The sequence below is a fragment of the Emydura macquarii genome, unplaced genomic scaffold (genome assembly GCF_026122565.2).
Source record: "Emydura macquarii macquarii isolate MOO-44397 ecotype Brisbane River unplaced genomic scaffold, CSIRO-AGI_Emac_v2 contig_2636, whole genome shotgun sequence".
Taxonomy (NCBI): domain Eukaryota; kingdom Metazoa; phylum Chordata; order Testudines; family Chelidae; genus Emydura; species Emydura macquarii.
In genome coordinates, this window is record NW_027132773.1 from 23457010 (window position 1) to 23475030 (window position 18021).

General features: G+C 39.3%; 1 protein-coding gene across 3 annotated transcripts in view; it reads right to left on the reverse strand.

Annotated features, from left to right (window-relative positions):
• CADPS2 (calcium dependent secretion activator 2) overlaps window positions 1-18021 on the reverse strand; it is a 501284-nt gene that overhangs the window by 407282 nt on the left and 75981 nt on the right. For all 3 annotated transcript variants that reach the window (XM_067564292.1, XM_067564291.1, XM_067564293.1), the window contains exon 2: window positions 7716-7829. In XM_067564292.1, coding sequence (XP_067420393.1) covers window positions 7716-7829 — 114 coding nt within the window. The remainder of the gene's footprint in view (window positions 1-7715; window positions 7830-18021) is intronic.

Consider the following 18021-nt stretch of genomic DNA (forward strand, 5'->3'; position numbering starts at 1 on the left):
ATAACGAGAAGCATCAGGCAATCTTAAGTACAGTAATAATTTCATCCACACGTGGAAACTAGTTAATAGCGGAATTCAAGCCAACCACCTTCCCCCCCCTTAAGATTTTTCAGCATATCTCCACAAATTCCTATAATCATAAAAGCCTTTGCTATCATTTATTTTACTGCACCTGTTACAGTTTTTATTAATAGACAATTAATAAGACTAAACTCATACCAGGTTAAACACAGATTCATGGATTTTAAGGCCTTAAGGGACTGCCATGATCATCAAGTGTGATCTCCTGCATAATACCCGCCACAGAATACCACCAAGTGATTCTTGGCATCAAGCTCATAAATTCTGTTAGAAATATAGTGTATCTTTTAGAAAGACATCTAATCTTAAAACACTCCAAGTGATAGAAAATCTGCCAAGTCCCTAGATAAATTATTCCCATGGTTATTTATCTTCAATGTTAAAAAATTGCACTTTATTTCTGAATTTGTCTAGCTTCAGCTTTCAGCTACAGAATCTTGTTATAACTCTTTTTTTTTTTTTTTTTTTTTTTTTTTTTAAAATAGATTATAGAGCTTTTTACTATTAGAAATTTATTCCTTATTTTAGGAATTGTACACAGATCAAGTCACCTCTTAATCTTCTCTTGGATAAAATAAATACACTGTGTTAGAAATAACCAAAGAGGTTGTCCCTGGGGCGGATTGGAGAGATGGAACCCTTTATTGTCTGCTCGTTCCACCTCAACGCCGCGAGTGAGCAATGAGGAGGTTACTTTACAATTCTTTTATCCATAACAGTATGTAAATGTATACATTTCCAGCAACTCTCCACAGACCCTTGGTTACACTGACACCTATAAAATTAATATTAACAAACTACAGATTAATACAATTATACCCACGCCTGTTTGTTGTTTACAGGATTACCATAGAGGGCAAGCACATCACCTTAAAACCTATTAATTTTATACTAATATTCTTTGAAGTAAAGGTATGCCAGGGGGAAGAAAGATAATGCTTTCTTCCCACCAAAGGCCTTGAGCAAGAGGGGGAATAGTTATTTTGTTAGCCTCATCCCCTGCATAGATGGCCAGGAAGTGAGGAAAAGAAGAGAGATAACAGACTAACTAGAATTCACACCAATTAGCAAAAACAAGGTTTGCCTGTGCCATGACCCCATTTCCCTGTAACTTAGGCCTGACCATTTGTCCAGCTTTTAACTCTTTAATCTCCTACACACTGTACTCCTTTAGGCTCATTATAAGGTATGTTTCCCAGATCTTGAATCATTCTTGTAGCTCTTCTCTGAATCCTTTTCAATCTGTCAGCATTCTTTTTTGAAGTGTGGACACCAGAAATGGACATTATATTCCACTGTGGACACCAAAAGTGAACATGTTATTCCAGTAAATAGTCTCACTAATGCCATGCAAAAAGAAAACACCACCTCCCTATTCCTATTTGATAGTACCCATCTTATACATCCAAAGATTGTATTAGCCCTCTTAGCTACAGCATCACACTGTCCTACTACTAACATCATTTGGGGCTCTAGACTTTAAAAAACAGCAAAAGGCTATTATGTTAAAGGAATATAAACAAAAAAACAGCTAGTACAAAGGATGCCTTTTAAAAATTCTTAGCTACCGCTAAGGAAATTCCAAGTAATTTGTTTTTACATCTGTCCAGATGAAGATTGGAAATATCATTAATAATAGACACCTGTGGTAAGTAAACCTTGCATCTCTACAACATCTATAGTATTTATTACTGCAATCCAGAACATCTGAAAAAACTACTAGTTCCAGAAAATATGAATTTAATCACCAGTTTCAGTGTCACATTTCAGACAGACATTTTTTTCACCTATTTATGTATTCTTTCTGAGATTAAACACACCCAAGAGTAAAAAAGCACTTCTGTGCGGAGTGCTAGGACAAGGCCTACATGCACCACTTACGTTCCACTTAAGTCTTTCAAATATGGCTTAAGCGGTGCATACAGGTCTTGTGCTGGGTGCTTTCCATCACCCATGCCTAAAGTTTAAGAGCATGAATCTGTGTCTACTATTTTACTGACTTGGTTTTTGTCTGATAACTAATTGGACTGAAATATGCAAGGGAATATTTTATTTCGCAAATCACTTTCCCACTTGAATTTTACCCTTAGCGTGTCCAATATAATTACTCATAATAAATTACCATATGATTGAATTTTTTCTTTTTATCTAAAATCACCAGCACCAACTGATGTCCTAAGCAGATTTGAATCTGGCTCAATGAATGTAATGGAATTTTCCATAAAAATTCTATCATAGCCATGAGCGTAATCACAAAAAGAGGACAGCCACAACTTTTTTCTATCCAAAGATATATTAAAGGGGGAAGTAATAAATCAGATCAGGCTTCTAATGAAGCCCTTGATACAATTTAAATTATGCAAAGACCAAGATACAAAAGAGATTTACAATAAGATAGAGTATGGTTAGTAGAAAGGGGAAAACAAAAGCAGATTTGGGGGATAAATAAAATGAAAAATCTAGTTAATATATTTCCTGGCATTCCCTCTCCCATGAGATTTTCAAAGTAACTTAAAAAAAGGAAATCCAAGAATTTTATTTAAAAAAACAAAACAAAACAAAAACACTAAAAGACACACCATGGCAGAGAGAAGCTGAGAAAAGGTGATCACTACAGTCTCCCAAAGAATGCATGTCCAGGACCACCACTGGTTCTAATTGACAAATTATTGCACAGATATGCTTTCCAAATATAAATCGCTCCTCCAACGTAACCCTTTTAGAAAAGTAAATAGATGACAGGACTATAATAGGAGCCTCCTATAGCAAGAGAAAGACTCTGAGCAACAAAGCAGTCGCAGATCACGAGTTGACCTGGAGCATCACACGCCATCAATGTATTTCTGATTGAAGTCATATTGTAAAAAACAGACTTTTCACTTTGCTGAAGGAACTAATATTGAACAAATTCAACTTACTGTTTGAGAGTCACACATGCAAAACACCCTCTTCAAAAGCCTTTTTATTCAAAATCTGTGAAAGGTAAAATAGCTTGGCTTTGAAGAACTTGGGGTACAAAATCCCTCTATAGAATCAAAGAGGAGCTGAAAAATAGTTTTCAGAGTAAAGAATTACTAGACAGATCACATTGTTGTATGCAGTGTAGTTATAGTCATGTCGGTCTCAGGATATTAGAGACAAAGTGGGTGAGGTAGTATCTTTTATTGGACCAGCTTCTGTTGGTGAAAATGAGAGAAGCTTTTGAGCCACACAAAGCTTTTTCATGTCTGAAAAGGTATCTGAACGTCACAGCGAAACACAAGATGGAACTGCATAAGTAGTTAGCACATATTCTATGGGACCATTCAAGGTAGAATGACTTGTTTACATGATCTCTGTCATAGGACTGAAAGAGGAGTCAGTGGGTTACAAATCGGTGTCACAAACCATAAATAAATAGTGTCTCTGTTCAATCCATGATTTTTAGTGTCTAGCTGAGTTATGAATTTAGGCTCCCAGGTTCAAGTTTTGAAAGTGTTGCACAGTTTTCCTTTGATGAGGACAACTGATAGGTCAGATATAGAGTGACTGCTTTGTGAAAAACGTTCACTCACAGGTGATAGGGTGTTTTTTGTCTTATCATTTTCTTCTGCGAGTTCATTCGAGAGCATAGTGATTGTCTGGTTTCACCCACATAGCTGTTACTGAGGCATTTAGTGCACTAAATGAGGCACACCACATGTTGTGATAGACATGTGCATGACCCATGGATCCTGAAAGGTGTTTGTAGGGGGTGTTGATCATTGTAACAATGGAGATCTCTCTGCAGGCTTTGCATCTGTTGTTCTGGAAGGGTCTGGTGACACTTTGGGTTGGTGTGTGGAGAGCTTGCTTCTAATGACAAGCTTGGAGATATTGAGCGGTGTTTGATGGGGGTTAAGGAAAGATTTCTTTCAGGATGGGGTCCCCATAGAGTATGGGTTGCAGTTGTTTGATGATGCCCCATATGGGTTCCAGCTTGGGGCAACAGGTGACAACTAGGGGTGTCTGTGATCACAGGGGAGTTCATTTCTGTATTGAAGCAGATTCTCTCGAGGCATTTGGGTGGCCCATTCCATGATGACAGCTACTTCTCTGGTGGCATATGCTTGTTTGGTGAAGGTGATTGAGTGTATTAAGGTGTACATCCTGGACTTTCTCTTGGGAGCGTATTCTGTGGTATTTGAGTGCCTGGATGTAGATAAAAGATTTCTTGGTGTGTTTGTGGTGGTTACTGCATCTATGAAGATAGGTGTGGTTTCTTGTATATGGTTGTCTATAGGGTTCTATTGCTGAAGCGGATTGTGGTGTCCAAGAAGCGTTCGAGAGAGATTTTAGTGGATGGGTGGTTGTTGTTGAAGTTGTGGTGCAAATCTGAGGGACTTTAAGACGTCTGTCCACATGATAAAAAAAACTAGATATTAGCTCAGTCTACCTAGTCTGTCTAGATAGATCACATGTATGAAGCTGAAGAAGCAAAAACTGAGGTGATTTATGATCATGTATTTGGTTTTTGTCTTTGTTTATGCCCATAGTTTGCACTGTTTTTTTTTCTAGGAAAGACTGTTCTTGAAGGCCAAAAAATTTGCTTGCTACAGCCTTGGAGAGGGCCTTCTTCCTTGGAATTGAAAGCCAAAAGGATAATATTGTCACATTGCAGGCAACCAATTATGAGAGCACAGCTAATGAGGATGCCACCTGACCTCCCGTAATTATAATCTCACTCTAGCTATCACAAGTGTGTTGCCACTAACACTAGAAAGTGCAAAGCAATGGGGTTGTTCAGAACTTGCCTTTCGGCTTGTCATTGGGATTATTATATTTGGGGAGGTTTTCAGGTCAGGTCAGGTATGAAACAGCTCTACACTCTCAGACTCAGGATCGGCTGTAGTCTACTTGGGTTCATGCTGGGCTTCAAAATTAGGTCCAAGACCACCTTATAAGAATATAAGAACGGCCATACTGGGTCAGACCAATGGTCCATCTAGCCCAGGACTCTGTCTTCTGACAGTAGCCAATCCCAGGTGCTTTAGGAGGGGATGAACAGAACAGGTAATCAAGTGATCCATCCCATGTCACCCATTCCCAGCTTCTGACAAACAGAGGTTAGAGACACTGTTAGCTTTCACAACATCAGCCTTCACAAATCCGCTGGCAGAGTTCTCTCTAGAGGGAAGTCATTTAAAGTCCCAACATTTGAGAGAGAGCATTGTGTTCAAATATCTGGGCTATCCTACCAGAGCTCAGAGACGACACTATGTAATTCTTCCACTCCATATATGGCCTTATATCATTAGGCCAAGTTCCTCATTCTATTAAGCAGAGTTGCTGGAAAGGGCAGAGTAGCTTATATATAAGTCAATATAGTATGATGAAGTTTACTCAGCTGACAAGATTTCCTAATTAGGTATTTGTATCATGATCCTAATTCAGGCCATTTAGCACCTTAGTGAACTAAAAATCAGTCCAGTCACATAACATATTCTTGACTTTTGTTTTCTTCCTTCATCCCAGAAAAGGGTTTTAGTGAATGTTTTTCTTTAAATATTGTGCTGTGTGAGAAGGATGTGTCAAAGAAGCTCTGAATTAGTCTTGAAGGAGATCAGATTCATGCTTACTCTGCATTCTTGGAAATGCAAATTCCATTCTCAACTCAGGCAACCACCAAAAAGCCCCATCTCTGGCACGCACAAGCCATACCTCTTGAGGCAGACAATTCTAATGTTCCTCAAGAGCATAGCTTTCATAAGTGAAAGAGGTCCCAGAGAAACAGTATTTCAAGAGTTCAAAAATACAAGAAGTTTATGGATACATGAAATTGTTTCCCACTTTTATGGATGCAATTACTTTAGTTGCTGGTTGAACATTGAAAATGTCTAGAGGAGGAAGAATGCTTAAATGAACACCTCTCTCACTTCATTTTATCACTACAGTTTTAGCACAAGAAATCTATTAGTCCATCATGCTTCTCTCTTTTGGCCACCACTAAATGACTTCCTTGTGGCATTAAATCAGTCTCCCCAGAAGACTAGATTGTCCATGTCTAATAGTTTTCTAGCCTAATTCTTCTAAATCTGCTGCCTTTTATTTAGGATTCTATGTTTGTGTATTCTCCTGGTTCTCTTCTTATCCAAATACTCCTTCACCATTTCCTTCTGAGGTTCCTCATGTAACAAAACATTAACACTTTGAACATACAAAGAGCTGAAAAATGCTAAGAACTGTACTAATATTAAATAATAAGCCCTCTTCACTTTCACCCCCACTCTTTCTAAGCCCCCAAAGATTTTGTCCATGGCCCTCCCTTCTTTCTCTAAACCCTACCATTGGGTGACTGCTTCAGCAATCTCTTCCACACAATTGCTCCTAAATCTTGCCTTGACTCCTGACTTCTCTATCTGTCCATTATCATAGCTACTTTTCATTGCCTCAAATACCTCCCTATTTGTCACTGTTAACAATATTTCAGACTTCCCATTATCCACCTTGTCACCCAGGCTTCTAACATTGATAACTATGGCCTTCCCCTAGCCTCTCCACAAATGCAGGCTTTCATGGTCTCGATGCTGCTAAAACTCTGTCTTCTCCATATCTTGGTGCAAAGAAGAACCTCACTCTAAATTCTGACACAGTTCCCAAACTTTGTAGACAAACTGCTTAGTCTAAATTTGTTGTTCAGCACAAAATTTAATAGTCCATAACAGTATTAGCATATATAAATCTTTCTGCATCAAGTATATCAGTAGGAAGTAAAAAGTATATCGACTATGAAATAAAAAGGAGCAATATGCTAAATGAAAATATGAGAGTAATTTGAAAAAGAACAAAGCAATACAGTGAAATTAGGGAGCAAACAACTCAGAGAAATGACTAAATCAAGTTTAAATGTGCAGCCCTGATGCTATGCTCAACAAATTTGAGGTTTTTTTTTTGTTGTATAGACAGACACTATATTCAAGGTGGCTACTTTCTGCACAGTATAAGGAATAAATTCCTCAGTCATGTGTTATATATGACATCAGAGGGACAGGGAGCTCCCCAAAACATTTTATCATCCACAGAAAAGGACCTCTCCCTTAAGCCATTATACAGCACATGTGAAGACTGGTGCTGGCAATATTAACCACAGAGGATCCCTTGGAAGTCACAAGCTGAACTCAAAAGACATGGTATAGCTGTGTTGGCAGCATTAGTCTTTCTGGAGGAAAAAAAGGAGGAGGTTTGTCTTCAAGAAATTCTCTATTGTCCCTAAAAATCAAAAAGGCTGAGGGACCGGTATCTCAAGGTAGTAATTTATAACTGAAACCTTGATTAAAAGGGGTACTTTAGACATATGGAGATAAAGATAGCAGTACCCAGTTGTATCAACCAGTTCCAGAAACATTTTTAGCACCAGGCTTTTTTTTGTTTTGTTTTCCAAAAGAAATGGATATTTTCCAGTTCAGTTTATCTCTTATGCCCACAGAGTGGATTTAATTTTTTTCAATTGCAAAGCAGTATAGAAAATGTTTACAGGAGGTTTGCAAGCTCACAGGCTTGGAACCTTACAATTCCTTCCACCTGATGGATTATTTAAAAAAAAAAAAAAAAAAAAAAAAAAAAAAGTCTTATGAACTAACTTTTAAACAGCACCGAAAACAGAGTGTTCAACTTGCCTCATAGTAACTTCGCACTGCATTGCAAAATGCTTCATCTGCTATAATTTGTGTCTCTCCATTCAGGAAGGCCTGGAAACGTTCCTTAAGTATCTGTAATTGCTGTCTGTTGAGCTGTGGGAGAAAAAGGTAAATGCAATTAGTATCACTGGGAAAATGTTTTCCAACATCAAAATAATGTCCTGTTTGGGGCAGAAATTGGAAAAGAAATGAGCTCCCTCAAAGTACTGGTTCCCTAAAATCCAGGCTAAGCAGACAGGCACTGGCAGGGAGAAATAGGCAAGCTGCAGCTGCTCTTGGATATTCACTAAATACAGATGCAGAAACTTAGCATGCTACCAGCAGCACTGGTGTATCCCTCATGCATTTGCAGTGATGCTGTCCGATCAGAATGTTGGGGGCAGGGACAATCTCCCCTTGCGGCAGCTCCCGCAGTTCAGCAATAGCAACTCAACCATCAGGTTGGCGGTTGCTTCAGTGAACAACCATTGATTTACCCTCAGACTTCAAAGACGACTGAAAACCGAGTGACCTTCACAGTATGGGTGGTCCATGAACATTTTCTTTTAAGCGAGCCCTCTTTCTCTGAAGAAACAAGTTCTTGTCCACCATTATCACACCACTATGCACAGGGCCAGCATGATTTTACATAGAAGTTGTGTGATGCAGAGGGTGTATGGGATATCTAGCTTCCTATTACAGAACTGCAGGTAGCTGCCTGTTTCTGTCAACTCTCGCAGTCAGTTTTTAAACAGCTTACAAGTTATGTTCTGAAGGCTACAATTACAAGAAAAAGTCAGTGTTTCATGGAGTCGTCCACAAACAAACTGACAAGGGCCTCACACACACTACAACAAGCTCCCTGTAGCAACACTGCCCTCATTTGGAGTCATTTGTTTTGTAGGGTATTCCAACTAAGTCTTAAGTTATAACAGGACTTTAATGGAGCTGGCAGCCAGAGTTGCTTTATATCACAATGTAACAATTGTAAACTCCTCCTGCTATTTTGTCTCATGCAATTTATTTTGAAGTTTTACAAAGACTTCACTCTAAACAAAATATCCAACAATAGTCTGTGAAAAAGTATGAAACACCAGTACTTTGTGCATGTAGTTTTTACAGTGAGAAACGTGTTGAATTACCATAAACAAAAGTATCACTGAACATAACCCAGCTGTATTTTTCCATTAAACAAAATATACCCAAAAAAAAAAAAAAAATCTCTAGAAATACTCAGTGGTATAAGGTAAAGATTTAAGAAGATTTTATAAACAGTTTAACCTATTAGTATTGCTAATAAGGAAACTACTACTATGGACTGAAAAAGACCAAACACACATTTTCACTGGTGTAATCACATTGAATATGTCTAAGCACACTAAGCCCAGGTTCTGACTCAAGTTTGAGCCCACGTCCCTCTTCCACACACATAGAAATCTGCCCGATTCAGGTCAGCAAGCACTCAGGAGTCAGATCCTAGGAACATGCGGGGAGAGGGAGAGCGTCAGAGCCCAAGTCCCATTGAGATTCAGTCCAAGTCCTGTCATTTTGCAATGTAGACACAGATCAAGCTTCAAACCCCAGTCAGAAAGTCTGCATAGTGCAGTGTGGCCGTGTTAGCACGGCTGTGAGACTCAGGTCCAACAATTATAAACCTGGGTTTTAAAATACAGTGTGCATGTTCAAGCATGGGCTTGGAGTCCACAAGCCAGGGTTCCACATATCCGGGTTTACAATGAAGTGAAGATATATCCATTGAGGTCACTGGAGTTGCAATACTGAAAACGAGAGCACTCTGCTCGTCTTATGAACGCTTGTATACCTTAAAGAATTTTACAAAGAACCGGTAGCAAGATAGTACTACTGGGAATTTTCAATTCCTTTATTGCAGATGAGGTTTAACAGACTATAGCATGACAAGATTCCTCAAACATTTAAAAGCCACATGACTCCATGACTTGTATGCTGAAACCTTCAGCAGTTTATTACAAAATTCACCTCCAAATTATATATAAAAGCTGAAATTGGCTATTTATTGTTCTGCAACAAGACATGACAACACAAACTTAGCAAATATTTTATTGGTTGCTGTCTGGGACAAATCCTAAAAAGAACAGTATCTATAGAACTGAGGGAGGAGTCAGTTCAAAATTGAAGAACTATGCACACAACTTGGAAAAGAATAGTAAGCAAACTACAAAAACCAACAATGACTACAGCTAGAAGCAATACTAACTGATAGCAGCAAAGTATAAAATTTAGTAATTGTCTATGCAAAAAAGGGCCATCTGGTGGGTGTGTGGAGGGCAGCGGGGGGGAAACACGACACTTCATCTCAGACCACAAAGACCTGAAAGTTTGCCATGCGTGTGATTATACAGTGCTTCCCAATATAATACCTGCAGGTTTTTAATATCTCCGGTGTGTTTAAACCACACCTACTACTGGGCAATACAAATGTTTTTTTCACATGACTCACTGGTATATCTGTAGTAACACACCTTAAAGATATCTACGCCATGAGCTGACAAATGTCTCTGTTCCTAATAACATATGTAAGGCAAAATATATAGTAACTGCTGCAAGCTTCCTGATTTTTATTTCTTTCACAGGGAAGACCTTATCTTAAAGTTTTCCTACAGAAATTGAAAGAGGCTGAGACACTGGAAAATACAAAGCACAACTGATGATGAGAGTTTTTATCTGAATGTAAATGTATGCACGTTGTACTTATTTTGCAGGGGATTAGACAGGTAATTATTTCCATAGTCGCACAATGTACCACTGCTAGGAAAACAGATAATTCATTCTATGGAATATTCATCTGTCTGCTAGTAGAATATGTGGGCTGTCTGCCAGAACAATTATGAATATTGTTTCCTGCTTGCAGACTGTATTCTTTTTACGAGATTTACCTGTCTATTACCCACATATCAAATAGAACATTATGGATGAAATACTGCAGCACACATTTATTTCTGGCTTTCTCAGCTCTAATAGTTTTAGTTTAAATTAGTGGGTTATCTTTTTTTTAAAACAATGAATAAAAAAGCAATTTATAAATATTCTAGACAGTAGCTGGGAGGGCAGAGTGGCATTTAAGGACTATTACATTGTTTTTAAATTACTTGCATTTTACTGTGGAATTTTGAGGTTTGAGAGAATAAAACTCCACTGCCAAAGTGACAGAAAATCATTCCAAATGGAAAATTATAACAGACTGCATATAGCACGAAGAGAATGACTACCTGTTAAGCATATTTTAATAGATCTGAACTCGTTTGACTTGCAGAGATGCAACTGGTCCAGCTGACAAAAGCCAGAGGAATTTTTACTGTCCCCTACTGTCAAAGGATTCCCCAGCCACAGTACACACCTCAGACTACTGAGGTTGCTGTATGTTTCCCCACCCTCTTCTGTCTTATCTTTCCTGTTGTTCATTTTGAAGACCTTCATTAGCATGTATTAATGAACATAATCAAAAGCTTTTTTTAAAAAATGAACAGAAAAGAAGTGAAAGAGGAGAAGCACTCAGCAAAGGGTAGAGAGAGAAATGAAAGGAACACAAGAAGGAAACGAGATGCAGAAAATTAAAGGTTTTATTGCAGTTATTAAATCTTTCCCCTCACTCAGCCAGTGTAGAGATGCACTATTAAACCTCTTCATTTTAATAAACGAAAGCTTGATGCTTCTTTACAGGTGTTATTTCGACATCAGTGCTTGGAACTTGTGAGGATTTCTTCCAGTTTCTGCTGGGGATGCAAGCTTTCCACCAACCATATGAGTGGCAGGATGTCTGATCCCCAAAACCCGAAAATCTTGGAAAGATCTGCCAGAGGCATTGTGATCCTGCTCAGACTGTGCTGCCGAAGAATCCAGTGGGCTGCTGCCCCAGGGAGTAAAGGAGTTCCAAATCAATCAACATTTAAGTGGCACAGAGGGGAGGAGAGGATGGGTGGAGCTATGCAGCAAAGCATGACCATCTGCCCTTTATGATTTTGGACATGTCACCATCTCTTCAAAATGCAGCTGTAAAAGTCATCCAACCACCCCTTCAATCCCCTTCATTGGTTTCCTCTCATTTTCCACAGCAAATTTAAGCTCCTTTGTCCTTTCTTTCAAGAATTTATACAAACTGGCCCAAATGTACCTTTCTGTTCTCCCTGTCCTCTTTACTCTGCACAAGCTGCACACACCTACTCCTCTCCTTAGTGTCCTGCTCCAACACGTGGACCATCTCCCTATTACCTGCTCTGCCATGTTTCCCTATTAGCCACCTTAAAACAATTCTGAGAAATTCTTCCATTGAGAAGTACTAAGTTAGAGGATTGAAAATTCTTTACTCCTGCACCCCCAAAGCAAAAATTCAAAAATTAACAAGAATGCAACAAACTTCAGTCAGTCAGTCACAATATTTTTGTCACATCCCACCCACCTGCTTCAGTTGTACATCGTCTGCTTGGATTTTAAGTTTTTGAGGGTATAGACTTCATTTTCATACTTCTCTACGCAGTGCCTAACACACTTAAATGTTACACATATAATAAACAATAGTAACACTGCTTCACAGCAGAACAGAGCTAAATTTCAGCTATTCTGGGCTTCAATTTATTCTGCAAAACGCAGAGTCAAGGTAAGAGGAACAAATTTCCTTGGAAAATCAACAACTTTTAAGTTTATTTTGCACCGACAAGTTAATACAGTTAATTTCATTGCATAACATTCTATTTTTAAAAAGATGGATAAAAAAAGATCCATTTTCAGCTGCTACATTTTAAAAATACTTCAATAAACTAAATTCCTTTACTAAAATACAGTTTTTAAAGAAATTAAATACAGACGTGTTTAAACCAATACTTTAATGTAGAATTCATTTTAAAACTACCTGTCCCACTTCAAAGCCATCACAATCCATTTCTAATAACATTCTGTGTCTGAAAACCTTGAGGCACTCCTACCTTACGCATCCACTTATCAAAGTCTCCTAACATTTTCACCAAATTACAAAGTAAGGCTTTGTGGGATCAGACCCTAAATTTATATCAACAATTCTTGTTGGACATTTTGATCTGCTTTTAATTGGCTGTGTAGGAGGAATAAATCAATACATCCCCAAAATAATGGAGAAACTACAGGTATCGAAAGATATGAATCATAGCACAAGAAGAAACTAATTGCCACAAAAGTAATGATTTATGAATTTTAAAATGCCAGCCGTGTCTGTCTGACATACACACACACACACAAAATATGGTATATGCATATGCTGTAGCTAATTCTATACACTCGGAATTGTGAAAACCAAAGATCTGGCAAGGCAGCAATAATCTTCTGAAACACTGCCACCTTGTGACAAATTTAGAACGATAGATCAAAAACAGCCATTATACTGTACATGTGCCAGGCTCAAAACTACACTTAATGCAACTTACAAGTGTCTATAAATTTGTGACCTGTATTATCAGAACACAATATTTCTTATTCCCTGTTCCCAATCGCAAAGTAACAAAAATCAGAATTTTCCTCACAGTTCACTCATGGATTTTTGCAAAAGAAAATAAATGGAAATAGTTGGTTTTAGTCTATTTAGAGCTACAGACAATATTTCTTTTTGATTGAAAAGAACAGCAAAAAGACAACTTCCCTGCATAGGTATGGTGTGCATATACTATTCTTGTAAAATTTTAATATAGGTGGGGGCTGGTAGCACCACCCATAATGTTGCTTGACTTTCCCACTATAAAACCCATTTTTCAGTTGCTTATAGATTGCTGTTTGGGCTGAAGTTGTTCATGTTGGGTGTCTGTCTCAGGCTGAATTCTCATCTCAAAAATTTCAGCCAAAACAGTTCAGCCATTTCCAAGACTTAGATTAGGAAAAAATACATTTGTTTTGCCAGCTTTAAATTCTGAAGACTTTTTATTTAAAAAGGCTCCAGAATCCCCACGCTTTGGAGCCAGAACTTGAAATCTGGCAGGGGTTTGGCCTTTGTATCAGGGACGTGTCTTTTGCTAACCTTGTGGAAGTCAGCCCAATTTTAGTCAAGTTACAAGCCTTTGGGAAAAAAACAAACAACAGTTCACAGATGCTTAGAGACTTAGAATTTAGCAGCTAAATTCTCCGAAGATTCCATCCACACTGCTGGCTCCAAATCTAGAGCTCAGCAGGACTTTCCTGGCAATGGCAGCTCTAGATTGCTGTGGGCCATGTTGGGTCCAGGCACCCAAACTGAGAGAAGGGAGACTGTGCTCTCACTGACACCCCTCTCCAAGAATCAAGACAGGATGGAGAAGAAACCTGTTGATGTGAATGCAGAGGTGACAGGTGTTGGACCTGTGAAGGGATGAGGCAGAGTAGATTGGGACAAGACGCCGGTGGGAGGGAGGAAACAGGTTGAAATTAGAGGGGTGAGACTGACTGAACAAGGAGATTGGGATCTGGGAGCCAGGGAGGGAAATAAGTCCCAGGGTGTGGGGCAGGGAAAGGGAGATATGAGCCATGAAGAAGACTGGGACAGGCTGGGCAATGAGAATAGAACTGAGATCTAGTGGGGCAAGGGAAGGAGGCAAAGAGGAACAGGAGACAGAGCTGACGAGGAGCTGGCGGCAGTGGGAGAGAATTAGCACTGACTGGGAAAGAGACTGGGACAAGGTGTCAGGGCAGGCGATGCTGAGGAAGGGGGTGCTGAGACTGGACAAGGCATCCAGGGAAGAAGATTGAGACTGGGAGCCAGTGAGGATGAGGAATATTGGAAGAGTGGCCACCGGAGGGCAGACTGATGGAGATACACAGATTGAATGTGGAGCATATGGTGTGAGAGTGCAGAAGGACTGGGAACAGCTAGGCATTAAGTCTGATAGAGTGTTGATGGAGAGGGGAGGCTGGGGCAGGAAGTTTGAAGGCATGAGATTAAGACTTGCTGGGTAAGAAGACTGGGATGAGAAGTCTGAGGAATGTAGATTGAGACTGGCTGGGTGATTGGGACAGGTTGGAGACAATGGGGTAAAAAAGCTCAAGCTTGGGGTGAGTGGCCAGAAGAATCTGCCCCCTAGAGTACATTCCCCTTCAGAGTCTCATCATTCTTTTGGTATCAGCAAATATCTTTGAAGCAAGGTCTCCCATTCTCCTCTAATTCTGGTTCATGCAGAGGATGACAACCTACTATTGCCATCTCTTACTCCATTAACTCAAGTGGTAGTAGTCTGTGTCAGGTATCTAAAGGGTCCAACCCTGCTGATGAACTAAGTCAGCATCAATATGTTGCAACAAGATGGAATATTTTTTAGTTATTTGTATTACCATAGCTATGGATCATGGAGCAGGACCCCACTGTGCCAGGCACTGCACAAACCCAAACAAATACAATCTCTAACAAATGTAGGAAACTTCACACACAAAAACGGCACTAAAAGAACATTGAAGTTGCAAAGTCAAGGACCCAAAAATTAGAAAATGCCAGAGTTAAAGTTGCTTGTGCAACTTTAATTTAGCCTCCTTGTCTGCGGTCTTTGGTTACATGATCATACACCATTTTCTCCAACTTGGGTTTGTTTGGCTTCATTTTGCAAAGAGTTAATTTATTCCAATATAAAAGCAAGGAATGTAGGGATCCTGCTGATGATGATTATGAAGGGCAGGACAGAACAACACCGCAGCAACAACCATTTTAAGGGAAATCCTGTATCTGGTGCCTAACGTACCCTCCCATGTACCAAGTCAATATAAGGCAAATTGCCCCACACTTCAGCAATGATCATGCAAAGGACTGCACTCTGATACCAATCGTACCCTGACCTTTACAAATATATTCTGTCTTCTATTTTTTACATGATTTTTTATTTATTTCCTTGAAATATCACCCTACAGTGCTAGTGGAAGGGTACAGGCACACCCAGAAACCAGTCAGTTGATTAGAGGAGGTATCACCCCAAGTTCCAGTAATGAGGGCTTTACTACAACTGGCTCCTACTGGCAATACCATGCTTGCTACCTGGCTACTTTAGAGGTCTCTTGCACCTACTGCCCAGAGAATAAGCCAGGACACTCCTCTCTCCCAGACAACTTCCTGAATCACCCTTACTCATTCCATCACGGAGTTCCTGCTTTCTATCCTGCCAGTCTCCCTTTCAAAAATAGGAAAAACAGGCCAAATTCATCCCTGGCGTTACTCCCTTGACATCAAAGGAGTTATGCCAGGGCTGAATGTGTACCACAGTCTATAGTCTCATCTGCAACTGAAATTGTAGTCAATGGATTTGTGTACTGTATTCTGTCACACATCATTTGCATTTATAAATGCTGAGTTCATCACAGTTTGACCAGCAGCAGACTAACTACAGATCTGACAAATCATCTGCTCTTGGCCCTGCAATCCCAAAAAGCCCTCCTCAACCAGATTCAGGAGGTGTGCTCTAATTCTGCAAGTGTGCACCTTTTGGTTATATGGAGACCAAGATTTTATTCCAGTCTTAATATAAAATTGGCTGCCTAGCTGACTTCTCTTCAATCACTATTCTCCAATTTAATATTTCCCCTACCTATATTCCCCTACCACATGCCTTTGTTCTCAACTGAACAGTGCACGCTCATACTTGAAATTGAGTTTGGGATGCTCCCAACCATATAGCATACCTGATCAAGATCTGGAACTCTACACTCCAGTGCAAGACTGGAAAAAAAGTGTCACACTGAAAAAAGTGTCACATAGAAAAAAGTGTCACACTGAAGCCCAGAAGTGGTCAGTTCATAAAACCAATCTATAAGTAATCAATGATTTAAGACAGTCAGAAGATATCATCACCAACAGCTTAATACATACCAACCCAAGCAAGCACTTTCCAAAAGCACCCTCCCAGCTGCAAAACCTTATCACACCACTAGGACAACACTCCCAACTTGACATCCTCTCCCTGAACAGCTACCAAAATCTTTTACTGCTGAAGACAAACTTCCCAACCAAGCTCTTCAGGTGCCAAGATATGCCACCATCCTTTGACAACACACCACCCTTTACACTCTCTCCAGTTGCCACATATCCTCCAGAAGAATTCCACCTCAATCTAAAACTTAAGTGCCTGTGTATAAATCAGCTCAATCACTATAATCAACATCGTATTAAACCAGCATATTTTAAAAGAAATATCTACCTATTTTCACAGCATCAAGCCCAAATTTAATAGAAATCTTTATTTTTTCCCCTTTTTCTACATTTAAGAGAGATACCCCCCCCACTTCCTTTTGTCTCTCTCATATGCTTAACTTAATATTTAAATATTTTTAAATAATTCCTTTATAAGTAAGAAAAACTGAAAATATATGTTTTCCAGAATATGCTCAGTTAACTCCCATTAATTTGAAGAGCAACTCTGTCACATAACAGATACAAATATTTTTGAATGTGAAATACATGTAGTTGTGAAGACTTCCTAAAAAGCGCTTCCAAAATTAAAGCTCAATAATCTAAACTATTTAAAAAAAAAGTAACATTACACTTCAAAAAGTAATTAAAGTTTAAAAACGGGCAATGCTTTCTTAATTCTTCCCATTATGCTGTACCATAGCAATATACCCAGATCAGAGCATCATTTACCAACATAACACCGCTGCCATATATTGCAGCACAAAAGAAAAACAGAGGAAATGAATATTGGCCATAAAGTGACACTCTGCTGCTCATGGTGCTACCATTTAGACCTATCAATTACAATTTTATTTGTGTTCACGTTCAACACACCACCCCCTCCACCCTACCTGCCTGTTCCACTGTGATGAACAGGTTAAGATACTGAAACATACAAAAATCTGAAGTTGTGAGAAAGGAAGGAACAGCAGGTGCCAGCATTCAGCGTGGTGTCAGGTTTCTTTTGGTTTTCTTTCTGTGAATGAGCCATCCAACTGTGAAATTGGGACTTTGGGGAGACTGCAGCCCTAAAAAAAACACATGGCTTTGTTATGAAGTGACAGGACTGAGGATCAGAAGGTGAAACAGAGGAACAAAGTTTAAATACACTTGCCAACATTTATATAGGTACACTGTGGTATAGGTGGGAACAAAACTCCATGTCTTACCCTCTAGACCAAGACTTATCAGCTGGTGGGGTGACCTGCAGATAAAGTCTGAGAAGGCACCCACTGAGTTGTATCTTACGAACAGAGAGAAAGAGTAGCAAAACCCAACTCTATGACCCCCTTGGGAACACAGAAGAGAAAGGAAGTGCTAGCTCACTCACTCACCCCTCACAGCTAAACTAATCCGGTTGCTGCTCCTCACTTCCTATCCCCACCCATAGTGTTAAGAAATGGCACT